Source organism: Centruroides sculpturatus, unplaced genomic scaffold (genome assembly GCF_000671375.1).
Source record: "Centruroides sculpturatus isolate CEXI.00-Female unplaced genomic scaffold, Cexi_2.0 scaffold347, whole genome shotgun sequence".
Lineage (NCBI taxonomy): Eukaryota > Metazoa > Arthropoda > Arachnida > Scorpiones > Buthidae > Centruroides > Centruroides sculpturatus.
The window spans coordinates 51762-69012 of NW_019384871.1; the positions used below are offsets into that span (position 1 = coordinate 51762).

General features: G+C 31.0%; 1 protein-coding gene across 1 annotated transcript in view; it reads left to right on the plus strand.

Moving 5' to 3' along the window:
• The window catches only part of LOC111630887 (cAMP-regulated phosphoprotein 21-like), a 96419-nt gene that overhangs the window by 10621 nt on the left and 68547 nt on the right, over positions 1-17251 (plus strand). Inside the window, exon 2 of the mRNA XM_023375046.1 lies at positions 9887-9984. Within this exon, the coding sequence (XP_023230814.1) occupies positions 9969-9984 (16 nt within the window). The 5' untranslated portion in view covers positions 9887-9968. The remainder of the gene's footprint in view (positions 1-9886; positions 9985-17251) is intronic.

A 17251-nucleotide genomic window follows, 5' to 3' on the forward strand; every position in this document is an offset into this window, starting at 1 on the left:
ATGCATTAATTCTAGGGATGCTGAAGGGTTGCCTTCCGCCTGGAAATACTTAATCAAGCGAATGGACAGATCTTAATGCCTTGTTTTTAGTGTTTTTTTGCATATCTTGCGGTTTATAGAATTTAGCATAATGTATTATTGTGTTACGTTTTTAATGATTAATTATCCTATGCTTTTTTTCACATACATATTTTATAATAAGAGTTTTTATTTTATTTTATTGTTATTTATATATATATATATATATATATTTCGTTCGTTATTTTGTTTTTTTGTATTTAAAATTTTTGTTCTATTTTCTTTGTATTCGAAAAAGCTTAGCCTGATGATGGCCAATAGAGTTGGCTGAAAACGTTAGCTTTTCATTAAAAGTTTTCTCAGCAAATTAAGGTGTTGTGTTTTTTTGAGTTTACAAGCAAGTGCTGAGTGAGTGTAATATAGTTTGACTTTATTGTTAGAACAGGGGTCTACGGTTTGGGGGGTCGCCACCTCTTCATTTGGAGGGTAAATCTTACCATTTGGACTTTAACAGAGCTGTAGAGCATATTGATAGGAACAAAAAAGACAAAGGAACTGTGTCTCATGGAAATTTGTACAGAACGCCCACTAGGGGGCGTCATGAGCTACTAGTATACAATATACTGTTTTATTTAATTTTTTTAGTTCTTCCTGAATGGAAGGATTAAATTCCTCAAACATCCCATGTGTGCAGTATAGTATCAATATATAGTTGTGTATGAATGTGTATAGAAATGTTATGTAATTCAAGAAGTTAACTTATTTATTTTTGATTAAACATTTTTTGAGACCTTTTTGTCTCATTGTCAGATCAAACACTTAATAGATTCAAATACAGAATAAAAAAATTCTACAAAAAACAAAGAAAAATTAGATTTATTTATATATAAAAGTTATTAATTATCAGTTTTATTAATTATTAAATTAGTTTCTACTTAATTGATTATTAAACGATTGCTGTTTTAAATTATTAGACTATTCTGCAATAATCTTAAAATTACTTAGTTTTTTTTAATGGTTCCTATAGTTTGTTCTCTTTGTTAAATCTTTCTTAATTTAATATATTGTAAACTGCAATTCTTGAGACTACTGTTTATCCTCCCCCTTTTTATGAGAATAAAAATTTCTTACCCATTTCTATAAACTTAAAACAGCAAATACACCTAATTCAAGGTAAAAATAACAAATAAGTGCCCTAAATGATAAATTAAAACACAAAAACAATAAATAAAATATGTAAATACTATATAATAAAATGAAAATTGCTTTAGAGTTAAAAGCAGTGTGGTGGAGTCGATAAACAAATAGTCTGACTCTGGCAAATTTGTAGTGTTGCCACCAGACCAGTTTTCACCTAGACAAACAAGTTTTTAAATTCATCATCTGGATTGATTATTAATTTGCCCAGTTTTCATAGAAATTATGATAAAACAAAATAAATTTATAAAAATATTTGCGAGTATTTTATTTTAACAGTTAAACATTTTAACTTAATTAACACCCCCACCCAAACTTATCTCTAGGCTAAGAGTGACAGAAAATGTACTTTTAAAATTCTAACTTGTAAATATCTCTGGCAAATATTAGGTCTGTTCTTCCAACACAAGTCCCTAACTGGTTTAAAACTGGCATGTGCATTATTCAGTTCTTGGCTGTAAAATGACATTGAGCATGCCTCATACGGTTTCAAATTCAAACCAGTCAGGGACTTGTGTTGGAACAAACCTCTTGTCCGAGTCAGCAATTTTGAAAAGGTGGCAACACTACAAATTTGAAATGTATGACTCTGAACCTGTCTGTATTTTAAATGTCTCACTTTGATTCCTTTTATACACTACTGGTTATCCCAATATTTTTATCTAAAATTTTTCTATAAAAAGTTGTACTAAAATTTATGGTGAGAATCAAAAAATGGATATAATGAATTTATGTTGAAAAAACTTTAAAGTACATAAAAAAGCATAGGCCTATCATATTTTAATCAGCCAAAAAAATTCCATTTCTATTAATTAATTATCAAAAATTGATTTAAACTTAATCATTTTAAAGATAAAAAGTAAATTCAATAAATGCAGGAAATAATGCTTTGATGAATGGTGTAATAAATTGGTATGTAAAAGAGTTTCTCTCACTCAGGCTACTATGAGAATAGTTAATTTCCTACTGATGATTGACTAAACATGAGTATATAATATACAGTAATTTAAAAATATGAATTTTGAGAAAAAAACCAGTTCTGTTGAATCTGTGTACAATTCTGCCTCCAGAAATTAGATCAGTAAATAAATAAGCTGAAACAATTTCATTAATTACATTTAGCAATTTTCTCTTTGTCTCTTTAATTTTTGCAGTTAGATTCTTAGCTTGGTTTTATTTTTTTTCTTTGTTTTTCTATTGACTGTTTTAAGACCAATTTATATTATAGATGCAATGATAAATAGTCATAAATAACTCTTAACCAATAGAAAGGCTGTGTAAAATTAATCAAATTAGTCAAAAAAAAAAATTGATATTCAAAGAAAAACATCTGAGACATAACAAATATTGCAACAAGTAAAAATTAGATTGTTTTCTTGGGAGTTTATAAAATATCAAATTATTAAGATATTATTTTGATGCCACCATAAACTCTTTATTATTGTTTCTACATTTCATGTTCTTGCTTTAGCAACATGGTGACATGGTGTAGCTTTCAAAAACATTTCAAAGACATTCTATGTTTTAAAATTTAATGGTTATTAAGCTTCAATGTCAGCTTCTAGTTTGAGGACTTGTCATACCTTTTGGAAAATGTTTTCAATTGGACATCAAGAGACCTTTCTTTGGCTGTTCTATTTTATTAGATATGCATTTCAGACAGTTATGTTCCTGTTCAGCTTAAAGTAGATGCTTTTTGAGTTACAAGTTCTTTTACAAATTTACTAAAGACTTTACATTAAATATTCTTTTGTCTTTCTTTACTTTTATTACACTTTTCTTTTTATTGGTTTTATATAAGACCATTTCTAAAAATATATTAATCTTTGGTGGTTTTAATTTTCTAAAGGAAATTTTTAATTTTTAAATATTTTCTTTTTTTCCTTTACAGTTTTTTTTTATTTTATAAAAGAAACTAGAATTTTTCGTTTTTCTCTTAAAATGAACTAGCAATCCTATAATGTTTTATTCGTAAAGAATAGGTTCAGCGATGCCCTCAGACTATAAAAAAGAGGGGGTACAAGCTTTAAAAAAGGACATCATACATTTTGCAAGAAGCTTCAAACTGTGATTCAATATCAATAATCAGAGCTAATTTAATTAAGTTTAGGCCAACATACAAGAAAGTTGCATGGGACAAAGGACAAATATTGTTCATTAGTTTTTATTATATTTGTAGAATAAGCTAGAAGTCACTGTTGCTTGCTGATGATAGAATTTGGGCTACCTTAGGGATTAGGAAATGGGCAACACAGATGAAAAGAGAGGCATGTGCCCCAATGTACAGGCATCCCTGTACAAGTCCCATCTTTACATGTATATTCTGAGCTACTACAATGTTTATATAAGTTCTTATATACATTCTTTGTTTTTCTCGTACATTGAAAAGCAGGCAGATGACTGAGTAGTACAAACTGCTGCTGCAATTGAATCCCTGTCTGATCACTGCAAAAAATTTTCCATGTAGAATCCACTGGTGTGCCTTCTCCCTCTTACACCCGTATTGCATCAGTGGTTAAGTGGATTTGGTCTCTAAACATTGATAGTGGTCTTGGGTTCACACATGGGCCAACAAGCTGGCTTGTGACATTTTCTGGGTTTTTTCATGTTGATAACACCTAAATAGAGGCCTTTTTTCTTTAGACCTCCCAGAAAATACATTTCCTCGATTGCAGATTGTGTTGCATGCTAATATCTAAAATCAATTAACCAATACACTCATACATTTAAAAAAAATATTTGCTTTTTGAATGACCAGTGGCCAAGCAGTCTGTTCCCTGAACACTCGGAGGTCAGTTGTGGGTTCACGCCTCACTCAGACGGGCTGGCTGCTTGGAGTTTTCTGGGTTTTCTCACATCTATAACATCTAAATAGGGGCCAGTTTTCCTTAAAAAGACCTCCTGGAAGGCATTCTCCCTAGGCAGATCACCCAAGTGTTGCATTGCCATAACTAAACAAACAAACAAACTTTTTGGGTGGCTTATATGCTACTTAGTTTCAATTTGTTTGCATAATATACAAGCTATTTAAAAAGTAATAAAATATAAAGATTAAGATACCATTTTATAAATGCACATTCAGTTAAGTATTGCATAATGTTTAGTAACTTTTGGTTGGATAATAGCAAAAATATACTTAGCTGAGCATGTGTTACATACAGTTCTCTAGATGTGGATATATTTGTTTAGGTCCAAATTATAAAGTACAGATCACGTCACTGCAATACTCATAAAAATTTTGGTGTGAAATGACCTTTATAGATGAATATCTTTTTGACATCAAATTTATCAAAGTGTCTGTTTTCTAAGAAATTTCTTTAGCTACTAACTAATAAGTATTTTTCATATTTCACATTTTACCAATAGTAGAATTTGAGGTCGGAGTTGCCAGAGTTGAAAGAATTTCACCAACTTCACCCTAAAATCTGGTGACTGACACCACAACACTGGTTAAAAGGATGCAAGAGTGATATAATTATTTATATTATGGTCATTTTTCTGGGTCTGAGACTAGTTAATAATTTTTAGTTTATTTAAAAAAAACAATAAAAAAACTGGTAATGTTTTATCATCTGCTATCATCTGGCATGGCAAATATTAAAAAGAACAAGTTCAATCCTGACAACATACTGGATAGTTACAGAACTATGTAGCTGGGCTTGCATTTAGTTGAAAGTGATTCAACTACACACTAATTTTGTGTAATTAATGTTCATTTCAGTAGCGTAGTGGGGGCGGTAGGGATGGCACTTTTTAGGGGGCGGCAAAATTTCAGAATAAATAATAATAACTTGTAAAAATTTGAACCATTTCATTTCATATTTTCGTCACACCTATGATTCGGACCAATTGAAATGAGCACGGAATAGTGTTACCATCCAGACAGTCCTGGAATCGACTCACCACCCAGGTGAACTGTTAATTTTACCCGGGATTTCATGTGCAATCCTGTCGATTTTTTTTTTTTTATTTTGCTTGTACGATTCAATCATACTCTTATACACCTCCAATGTCCAATAGAGCTATGTCTTCTAGGTTACTTACGTTACTCCTACCCGAGTCTCCCTAGTCGCTAACTTATTTAGAACCAGCATGCACTGCACATTATTCTTCGCATTGAAAAATGACATACAGTATGCATGCATCAAGAACTTCTGTTCAAATAAACCTCACCTGCCGTCCAGGTCTGCGATTTTAAAAAGGTGGCAACACTAGCATGGAATTTTTCATTACTTATTCTGTGACAAAACTGAATTTTAGTCTTTTAAATTGAGATACCTAAATGAGGGAACGGCGAAATTTTCCTTTGCCCCCGGCGGCTGACACCCATGCTACGCCACTGGTTTATTTGGCAGTATCCAAAGTGATGCATCATGTAGCAATACACTGTACTGTACATTTGCCCAAGATGCTTTGCCTAATGAGCAATTATTTATTGTGACATCGTCACAATGCTGGGCTGCAATTTTTGATTTATTTAATTTAAAATATATGCTCTCTGCCTCAAATTAGTAGTGTCTTTCCCCTGTACATCATACTTTCCTGTTATCAATAGAGTTGTGCTGGTCATCTGTCTAAGGCCTTTCAGGAGAAAATTTTTGAATTAAAATAATGTGACTTCAGTTTGCATCAGAAGTTAGGATATAGTTAATTGGGGCCTCCTGCCCTAAGTTTTCCATATCTGATCTTGGCCTTCATCTAACTCCATTCTCGAGATTAAATAAGAACAGACAGAGATGACAGCATGAATTTATAGGTCTACAAGTTTTTCAAATTGCAGTCCAGAAACTTCATACAATTTTACACTTTTTCATTTCTTGTTCTTTATATGGACCGTTTATTTTGAAAGGGTGTAAGTCCATTTTTTTCTTCTTTTGAGATATTTAAACATTTGCATTTTAGTTGATTCAAAAATATAAATAAAGTGTACTAAGTTTGACAATGTTTGTATGACTTTAGAAATATGTAAGTTGATTGCATAAAGACTTCTATGTGAATTTAACTAAACTAATATATTCTTTCTGGGTCATAAATGGACTTACACCACTTTCATAATTATTGAACTGTAAAATTCATTAAATTTCTATTATGTAAAACTCAATTTCACTTGAAATACATTGTGTTTTATTCTGATTTTGTTCATATATAATAACAAGAAATAAAATAGTATTGTTTATTCTGAACATTAAAATATTTACTTATTGTTAAATTATTTTATGATAAGTTTATCATTATTATGAGCTTACAGACTCTATTATTACTTATTAAACTATTTTATGAGTTTATCATTGTTATGAGACACTGCTTTTCATTTAGATTCATTACATGGATTTTTTCCATTCCATCAAATTGTACATTTGTTGGTAATATTTATATTTTTACTACTCTGTTGTAAGGGGCTGTCTTTAAATGATGTCCACACTGAAAGGGAGGAAGGGGATTAAGACAACTCGAACAAGCGGGGTTGAGTATTAGTGGACATCCATTTATTTCATTAAATTTTATACAGTATGAATTTTATTATATTTATTTCAAAGTTTCTTATATGTTTCATTTCTACTTATGGTATCTATCATTCATAACATGATGAAGGTTTTAATGGGGATAGAGTTATGTTGGACATCCATAGAGGGAAAGCAGTTACAAAAACTTTGACAAACTGGGACAAGAGGGAGAAGTAAAAATTTCAAGAAAAATGTGCATGTAATTTATGGACAGCCCAAGTGCTTAGACTGTAGAAAATGGACTTACACCACTTTCAAAATCAATGGTTATGCAATGTCATTTGCCGATAAATTTTCAATTGATCAAAGCTTATGGTTATTTTAAAATGTTAAGTGTGAATTGTTTATAAATAAAAAGTTCACACTAAATTGTATGTATATTATGTGTTTTCTCAATTTTTTCCAAAAATGGATTTGCACCACTTTCAAAATAAATGGTCCATATGTGTGAGCCCTTGGGCCTATGTAAAGGCCCGAGTGGAGGAATGATCAAATTTCGCACAAAATTATGACTTTGTAATTTAATTTCTTAATGCAATTGTTATAAAAAAAAACATCTCTCTAAAAGGGATCAGATGACGTTCTCTCTAAACAAACAAAGAGGAATTTTGACAACAAGATGGCAAAAGGAAAACATTCAATTGTAAGAGAGGGACAGCTGCTATTACACATCATCGGACGAAACCTATGCCCGCACCTGAGAATGAACCTTCATCATGTCAATAGTTGATCACATGATCATTTTCCCAGGCATCAAGCATAAAAGGTGGAGACACCAAAGTCCCAGGTGGTCATCCCATATGAAATCCAAAGGAAGGTGAATAGATTAATTAGTGCCTGGAAATCGACGACTAGGTGCCAAGTTCATCAGACCTCCACAAACTGACTGTCCCAGCCCATGCAAGTCAACGATAAGAAGACCCGCTATACAATTGCCAGTCCTCTTCATATTCCTCTCTCTCCGATCAAACGAACATCATCTAATTTGACCAACAAATATTGAGGTATCTAAAGATTATTGTAAACTCTCTCTCAGTGGAAGTAGTGACAGAGCTAGGTCATTACATCAGCATGTGAGCTGATTAGAAACTTTTGTCAATCCCCTCCAGAGGAGTGTATATGTAACCTCATTTAATTGTATCTAATCTTAGGCTTAGTTATATGTATCATAGGTTTAGTTATATAATAAATTCTTGTTGTCTGTTAAAAACCTGTCTCCTGTCACTCCAAAACACGGACATCTGTTGACTTGTTCACCTCCCCCGCCACCCAAAAAAAAAAAAAAAAAGCCATCCCAGAGACAAAGTGGGTGAGTTTTACCAACTCAACGATTATAGGGCTCAGTCCCCTCGTCCGTATTCTCACATATGTAACTATGCTAATCTTAACTTTTCTGTAATCTGAACCCATGTAAAAATGAGTTTGGATATGTGAAAGTATACTGTATAATATTCACTTCTATGTAGTTAAAAAATACTGCTGTATTAGCTTTCTATTGCAATAGATTTCATTTTAAAATCTATTGCACATAAATAAAATCAATAATCAAATAAGTAATAAAATAAAACAAATGTTTTACTGTAAATATACTGTAAATCATGCTAAATTGCATGATTGTATGTCCAAATTATTTTATTTTAATGAAGCATGAGGCATACAATAATCAATAAAACATCTTGATGGGAGGAAAAAGATATTCAAGTGTTTACTTTGTGTAAAAAATCATCTCAAATGAGATCAAAAGGCTTTAAAATCACACTGAACTGATTTTGATATTCAATATATTTAAAAAAACTGGGTACTTAATTATATAACACTCACCAAATAAACCATCACCAGTTCATAACAAACAGAAAAATACTGCTTATTGTTATACAAAGTTTCTGCTTTTTGAGCTTTGGTAAAAAGGGCACATACACACACATTGTTTGGAACAAAATGAAAAGGAAAATGAATTGTCGAGGATCAAGGCCCTTGCAATGCAACATGGATACCCGTCCTCTCTGGTCAAGCATCTCATAAAACAATACATAAATAGGAGGGAGAGGAATTTGCCACAAGATAAACAGATGAGGGTTATCACATACAACAAAACACTTTCTAATATATATAGAGAGATTGCAAGGACTACTAAAATACACGTAGCATATCGACGTTCTCCTACAGTCTTTTCTCTTATCAGAAATGATAAAAACTGTATAGAAGATTCTAACTCTCCAGGGGTTTATGCGATTCCTCTTCAAGATGACTGGGTTAACCATGCATTAAAATACATTGGAGCAATGGCAAGAGGTCTCGTCATGAGGATGAAAGAACATGAATACTCAATAAGAAAAAAGCTGACCATGACGGCACTAGCGACATATGCGAATAATGAGGATGTACATGTTGATCTAAAAAATGCTAAATTGCTACACAAAGTATTGGATAAGGCACAACTCAAGTACCTCGAATCGCTGGAGATATATAAGGCAATTAAAAAAGGGGTCGGTATTAATTTCAAAGAAATCAATACGCTTTCCGCAGCATGGCGCGCCATGTTTGAACTACGTCCTAATGATTGAAATGCACATCAGAGTTATTTTAAATTACGGAGGATATTTATGTCATGAGCTACGTGAAAGCAATTGATTATTTATTCAGATATGTTTCAAAATATTTTACATATTTTCAATTTTAATGCAACGTATTCGAATTACGTAGTTAAATATAACTTTCAAAAACATTTTATTCTACTAGCTGTTAGTTCGATATCGTCAATACCTGAGGATGTCTATTACATATAGATGAAAACGTTCATAGAAAGAATTTTTCTGTTTGTTATGAACTGGTGATGGTTTCCTGTATTTGGTGAGTGTTATAAAATTGATATTCAATATATCTATATTGCAATATTTCAGTTATTTTTAGTAATGATAGGCTTTTCAGTTTAAAATTATTTGAAAAAATGCTTTAAAAATTAATTTATTGAAAGAAATGTTATTTTTTAAATAATAAATTTTAGAATTCTGAATATGAAACTAAGACATTGAAATTGTTTTATACTTAGAAAAATTTGATTCCATTCTGTTATAATGAGTGTTTGAAATTATAATAGTATCTTATTTTACATCATTAATAGAAAATTTTAAATGATAATATAATGATTTATATTTTATGGTTTTTAGTTATTCATTCAGTGAAGAAAAATATTTTAGAATATCAACTTGTCAACTTCAGTCTAGGGATTACTGAAACCAGTTATTGTTGATGGCAAAATCTGAAAGTAAGTAATTTTATCATTAATTTATATTTATAATGTAATGCTTCGTAACAAGTAAAAACATTTTCAAAAACACAGTGACTTCTCACTGATATGACTCTTATTTAAGCAATTCTCTTAGTTAAGAAACATTTTTCACTGGTCCTGGCAGAAGCCTATGGGAGATAATGTCTAAAATTTCTCATTTGAACAACTTTCAGTTAAACAACTCTCATTTCTACACCCTACGAATGTTTCAGAGTAATGTATTTTTCTCTCACTTTACCACCATGATTTTCAATTACAAGAATAGACCCCGAGTGCAAGTTACTCGTGCACCACACTGGTGGCAAATATTTACATAACACATAGGAGTTCACTGAAGAATGCTTATACATTGTATCTGAGACATTTTGAAAACTGCACCTAGCGCAGTAAATCACTTATTATTTATTAATTTGTATCTGAGTTAAAATATTAAGAATGAGAAAATCAAATGTAAATTGTTCTGTGTTTGGAAATTATCTATTAATTAAGATTACATTACTTTGGCCATTTAAAGAAAATTATGAGGGTAGGCTGAAAAGTAATACACACATGCTTGTAGAGTGCAGATGAAATGATTTTCAGAAGTGTGCCAGATGACATATGGAAGTAAAATTCCCCCTCTATGTGCATGCGCAGTTTGAGGTTGTTGCATTCATTCAGTATATTTTGAGAAGTGGAAATATGGAGATGTGTTCTAGTGCTATGTCATCGCGAGTTAAACAGCGTGCTGTTATCAAATTTTTAACTGCTGAAAAAGTGACTCCTACTGAGATTCGTCGTTTAAAGGCTGTTTATGGTGACAATGCTGTTGATAGGTCTACTGTAATAATCGATGGATAATAAAATTTTGTGGTTGCGAGCCTGGAAAAGCCATAATTGTTGATGAAACATGCAGCAGACATCCGATTACTGCTACAGACAATCACCATTGCCCCTCATTGCAATGTTTAATTCTTCTCAGTACATACAGACTCTAAAACACCTCCAATGTTGAATTTATCATGTTAGAGGCAGCCTGGCGCCAATAATCTTGCAACATGACAACGCTCATCCACACACCTCGCACGCAACTGGAGAGGCTCTGCAAAACCTGAAGTTTGAACCGATTCCACACCCTCCTTATTCTCTCGATCTTGTGCCTTGCAATTTTTATTTTTTTCCTCTACTCAACAGATACCTCAAGGATGATCATTACACCTCAGATGATGAGGTGAAGGCAGCTGTCAAGTCTTGGATTCGAGAAAAGTGAGAAGAATTTTTCAGTGACAGAATGAAAAAACTTGCTACACGTTGGGAGAAATGTGTTAGCCTTAACGGTGACTATGTTGAAAAATAAATATATGATTTTGAAGCTTAAAAATTGAACTTTAATGTACTTTTTGCCCAATCTTGCTATTAGTTTTTGTTTGTGTTCTACAAGCATGTGTGCGTTACTTTTCAGCCTACCCATGTATCTTGAAACAAAGTAATCATTGACTGTACAGAAATTAAAACTGAGAAACCATCATCAGTTCAACATCAAATTCAGTTTTATTCCTACTATAAATCTGATTATACTATAAAATATTTAATTGGAATTGCCCCCATCAGGACTTATAACTTATCTTTCTAGTGGGTATGGAGGAAGAAGTACAGATTCATTAATAACAAATGATTGTGGTATTCTGCAAAAACTGGAGGAATGAGATATTGTTATAGCTGATAGAGGATTCCTCAAGTTAAATTTGGTGTCAAAAATAAAAATTTTATTTTAATTATGCCTCCTTTCTCAAAACCAAATCAAAGCAATTTAGTGGTAATGAAATGGAGAGTTATTGGTAAGTTGAGAGAGCTATTGGTAGAATTAAAATTTTTGAAATATTGAACTGCATATTACCCATTGCAGATCTTCCATATGTAGATAAAATAATGTTTGTTTGTGCAGTATTAGTAAATTTGCAGCCTCCAATTATAAATGAGTGATTTTTTTTATTGTGAAAACACTAAAACTATTTACTTAAATACTGTTAAATACTATTTACAATTGCAAATAAATAATAACTAAAGTAGAACATTTGCATCTTCTCTAATAGTGAACAAATGAATGTCTCATCTTTTTCCACTTTAAGAATTACATTTTGTATATCACTATAGATAAATAAATAAGAAAATTGAATAATCTTATTTCGTCCACTAGTATGTATTTTCTATAGACAGGACTTATTAAACTGGGTTTAAGGATACTGCAACTCAGTTATAACAGATCATAAAATTATTGTTTTATTTAATTTACCTGGACACATACATTTTAATATTCTACACATTCTACATAAAAATTAAAAAAAAAAATTATTTTTTAAATTTTTATGTAGAATGTGCCATATAAATACCTGTTGATGAGGGACGAACAAGTTCGAAACACAATATTAAAATGTATGTGTCTAGGTAAATTAAATAAAACAATAATTTTATAATCTGTGAAACTGAGTTGTAGTATCCTTACAGCCAGTTTAATAAGTCCTGTTAATAGAAAATACATACTAGTGGATGAAATAAGACTATAATAAATTAAGGACATTGAGGCATATTAATTTAAGAAAATTGAATATTTGTTACATATAAAGCTAATTAGATTTGGTGTATAATACATGCTATTCTCTTTTAAATAAAGTTTAGAATTTTTAAACTCTAACTATTTTACAAATACCTTATTTGTCTAGAAATTGACAATTTTTTTTATCTTTACATTGTAAGGGCATTTAATTTCAAGTAAGCTTATTTTATCTCCTTTTTTATATATACCATCAGGGCTTGCGCAAATCCAGGGAGCTTCATTACAAATGATAACTCCTGATTATTCTAATATTTTTTTAAGCAAAAATGAATTTTTTGCAATTTTCTCCAGTTTAATTCCATAATCAGCTGCAATTGTTTCTTTGAATGTATTATTTAAAAATCTAAAAGCCAATTTTTCAAAATTGCTTTTTCTTGTTTTTATAGAATGAGCCATAGAGCTGCTTAATCTGTATCATTTGTAAATGAACCAGTCTGGACATGTGCTTTGTTTTCTTGTAAGATAGGCTATTTGAGTAATTTTTGGAAATATGATAATCATATTATCATTATAAAATTTTAACAATTTTTCTAAAATGATAAAACTAAAAAAAACTTAATCCATTTAAAAAATGTTATCTTTGTAGGTAGTTTTTCAACAATTTTATAACAATTATTCATATGTTTACTTTCAAATAATAGTGTAATTAAATATTTTAAATATAATTCCTCACATTGTTCATGAACTGTGTTGATTAAATCAGATAGCAGCATTTGACATTGTGCATATTCATCCAATTCATTTCTCAACATTGAAGAAAGAGCACAATTAATGTGTTTTACTCTTTTGATATAATAAAAATGTTGTGCATTTGATGATAATGATGCTGGTATTTTTATCCTTTTTTGGAATTACACAATTACGAAGGCAACATCTACCTGATGTGTATATCTTATGTTGTGGAGTTCCCCATTGTTGTTTTCCACTGGTAACACTTTTGTTTTTATAATTATTTAATGCAAAAATTGTTGCTGCTACATGTTTATACCTCCCTTGCACTTACACGTTTCTGTAACTATTTTTCTATCTGCTGCTAACTGAAAATTAATTTGTATTAAAAATAATTCACAAAACATGTATGAAATATTTTTATTAAAGAAAAATTCAACAGTATATAGCTTGATAAAAGCAGTGATATACAATGTTTTGTTGTCATGCAAATCATCCTGTTTGCTTATTGCAGAGAGGCCATGCTGACATCTAAAAGTATTTAAAAGTGCAAATTAGCAAATTAAATGTAAAAAATTGCCTTAATACAAATATAATATGATTTCTCATTAATTTACATTTGGAGTAAGCAAGTAGCTGTAACTGTACTTCCTCCATCATCTTTAATTTTTTTAACTTCAGCTATATGTTTAGCCTTTGCAAGTAAAATTCCTTTCTTTCATCTCAAAAGTGTAAAAAATTTTGTCAGTATGGACTGGTTGAAAACCACATGTTAAAATTATATCAGGCATTATTGTCTAAAAGAGAAAAATTACACTCCAGTTAATGAAAGTTCTATTTTTTAATTGTATACAGTCGACCCCCTATAACACTGTTGATTTTTCCATTTTATATGAATTCCATGTTGTAAAAGTCACTTAGATTTTACAAATACATGAGCCGTTCACAGCCTGACACACGTATTTGCAAAATCTAAGTTACTCGTACAACATGGAATTCATATAAAATGGAAAAATCAACAGTATTATAGGAGGGTTGACTGTACTTTATTAAAACATTTAAAATTTGGTAAGTTGAAATTGAAAACTTTTACTTGAAATTGAAAACTTTTACTTGGTAAGTTGAAATTGAAAACTTTTACTTCTATACCAAGAAACCCTTTCTTTTTTTTTTTCTTTGGTAAGGATTCAATTAGAGAAGAAACCCTATTGATGTTTCTCCTATGTGTTAGATAAATATTTGCTGCAAGTAACTTGTGGCATGCAAGTAACTTGCACTTGGGGTCTATAGAGTGGGTCACTTTGACATAGACCAAACAGGTGCCTAGGAATGTGAGGTTCTGGAAATGTCTTGGAATCACACAAATATTAAGAAAAACTAATAAAATTCATTAATAATGTAAACAATAAGTTTTATGCCCATAAAAGGAGAAAATATTAATGATGATAAATGTAAAAAAAAAGTAAGATGTTTCTTAGAAAATAGACAAAAAGAAAGTAGACAATGTAAGTCTTAAGATAAAGTACCTTTGGTTGGAATCAAATTAAATGTTGAAGTTGACTCATCTCGCAATCTCAGTTTGGATCTCGTTACACTACCTAACAAGTGACAACCATTTAGAAAGTGAGATTAGGAGAAATGATCAATCAGGATGGTTGATTAGGGATCGAAATTAATCAAAAACTTTAAATTCAAGGGCAGATCTCTCTCTCTCTCTCTCTCTCTCTGTCATTCCAGATCTCTCCACATCTTTCCAAGTGTTCTCTGGTTTCTCCAAGTCTTCCCAGACTTTTCTGGATGTTGTCCTTCAAATTCACTGGTGCTGCACTTTGGTTGGTGACTTTCTTTATTTCAATCTTCAGTCTGTTAAACAAAGGATTTCACTCGTCTGTGGACTGCTGGCTGCATTACTCCAGGATAGTTAACACAGAAATACCTCTACTGGATTTCTCAACTTCAATGAGAGGATCAAAGAATCTGTAGGAATTCAACTATAATAGTATTGTTATAAGCCACATTTTTATGTATAAATAAATCGGGAGATATTTTTGTAACTGTTGAATCTGACTCTGTGTCTATCACACCCACATATGAATGGGCACTTCTTATTCATTCTGACTTTTAGCACTCTGAAACCTCACAGGAAGATAAAGCAGATAGGATTATCATACTGGACATAATATCTGTTTTTAGAATGAGAATAGCTGCAGGCTATATGTTTAGATAAAACAAGTGGTAAGATCATTAGTTATATTTTTAACATTTTTCATTCAACTTGGTCAATATCTCTTTTTTACAACTCTCTCACTTTTATCATTGGTTTCTTTAGAGTCGTATAACTGCGAGGTCACTGTATTTTTAACAAAAATGTAGAAATATTTTAGTTTAACTTGTAATTTGAATTTTTCAATTGTTAAATTTCTTATATACAGGGATGCACAACCTTTTCTGAAGAAGGGCCAGGTTAGGATTAAGTTTACTGACCAGGGGGCTGGACCATTTTACAACACTTTTTGTTGACACAAGGAGTCTAATTACTTTAGTCACCGGCAGTGTGTTCACAATCACGGGAAGTTTATGGATTGACACGATTTGAAAAAATTATTAAATCCAAAACTTTTTAGTGCAGTCGGCTTCCTTTTAGTCATATGACTCTATTTCAACTATTAATTTTTTTGGTCCAATGTAATAATTAAAAATTTTGATGTGAAAAATTTTTTTCTATTGTTAGTCTATGGAGAGACATTGTAAATGATTGGTTGTTTACTCACTGGAGCTCTTTCATTGAAGTGTGCTTGTAAACAAACGAATTAAAGTAGCTATATTTTCTGTTTTTTTTTTTAACTCTAATTTTTCTAATTTTTATGTTGATTGACTATTTAATAAAGCCATTAATGTTTTATCTGAAACATTTAGCTGTAAAATTTTTCCTGCGAAACTCACTTCGCTATATACTAGGCAAAAAAAATTTGTATCAAATTGAATGGATTTTCTTTTTATCTGTAAGCTAGATAAGTTTTTCCTCTCCCAAACAAGTTGGAAGTTTCTCAGTATAGAACTTTTTCACAAAGTCATTAGCACCCAACTGTTTTATGACTTTCCCTGATGTGAGAAATGGCAGTGGTTGAAGTTCCTCTATTTCTAGCTAACACACTTTCTGGTTTAGATATCAAATATTTTAAGTCTAATACATAATATTATAACGATTGTTAGAAGAATCAAATAGAATAAGTGATGTTAGAATGTCATTTCTGGTGTTAACTGGAAGTTTCTATTTTGGTGGAAAATTTTTAATTTTATGCTTCGAAAAACTTGCTTATTCATCTAAATAGTGTCAAATAACATAAAAATAAGTGAAAATAGTGATTTTTTTTTAGTATTTGTGTACATTTTAGATTCTGATTGGTATAGTTGAAGGGGCATAGTTTTCATGGCAATTTTTTCAGGCATCTTATTCTTGGTTACTTTTATTGGATAAAGCCAAGCCTTTCAAGCCAGAAAGTGCCAATCTGAGCTTAAAAGGAGTGTAAGTAATAATTTTATTGTTCAGTCAAGTGGAAAAGGTTCTCCATAGACTTAACATAAGAAGGGTTTATTTCACTGCATTAAAGTAAAAGGACCCATATCGCAACGGAGGCAGTAATCCATAGACACTTGAAAGAAGGGATTTGGCCTGTATCTTCTGTGGGCCGCATAATCATTGAAAGGGTGCTGTATGTGGCCCCTGGGCTACAGGTTGTGCATAAACATCAATTCACAAACCCAATTTTTAGTTAAAGCCAAATAATTTTGCACTCATTATGTGTTAAATTTTTAAAGTTATAGAAAATTGGTTACAGGGACTTAAATAACCTGATTGTTTAATCCACAATTTTATGCTAGAAATTTGTTCAGTTAATGATACTGTTTTTCTAGAAATAATTGTTGTCAATTTACATATTTTAATACTTAGCATTAATTTTAGAAATTTTTAAAGAAAAC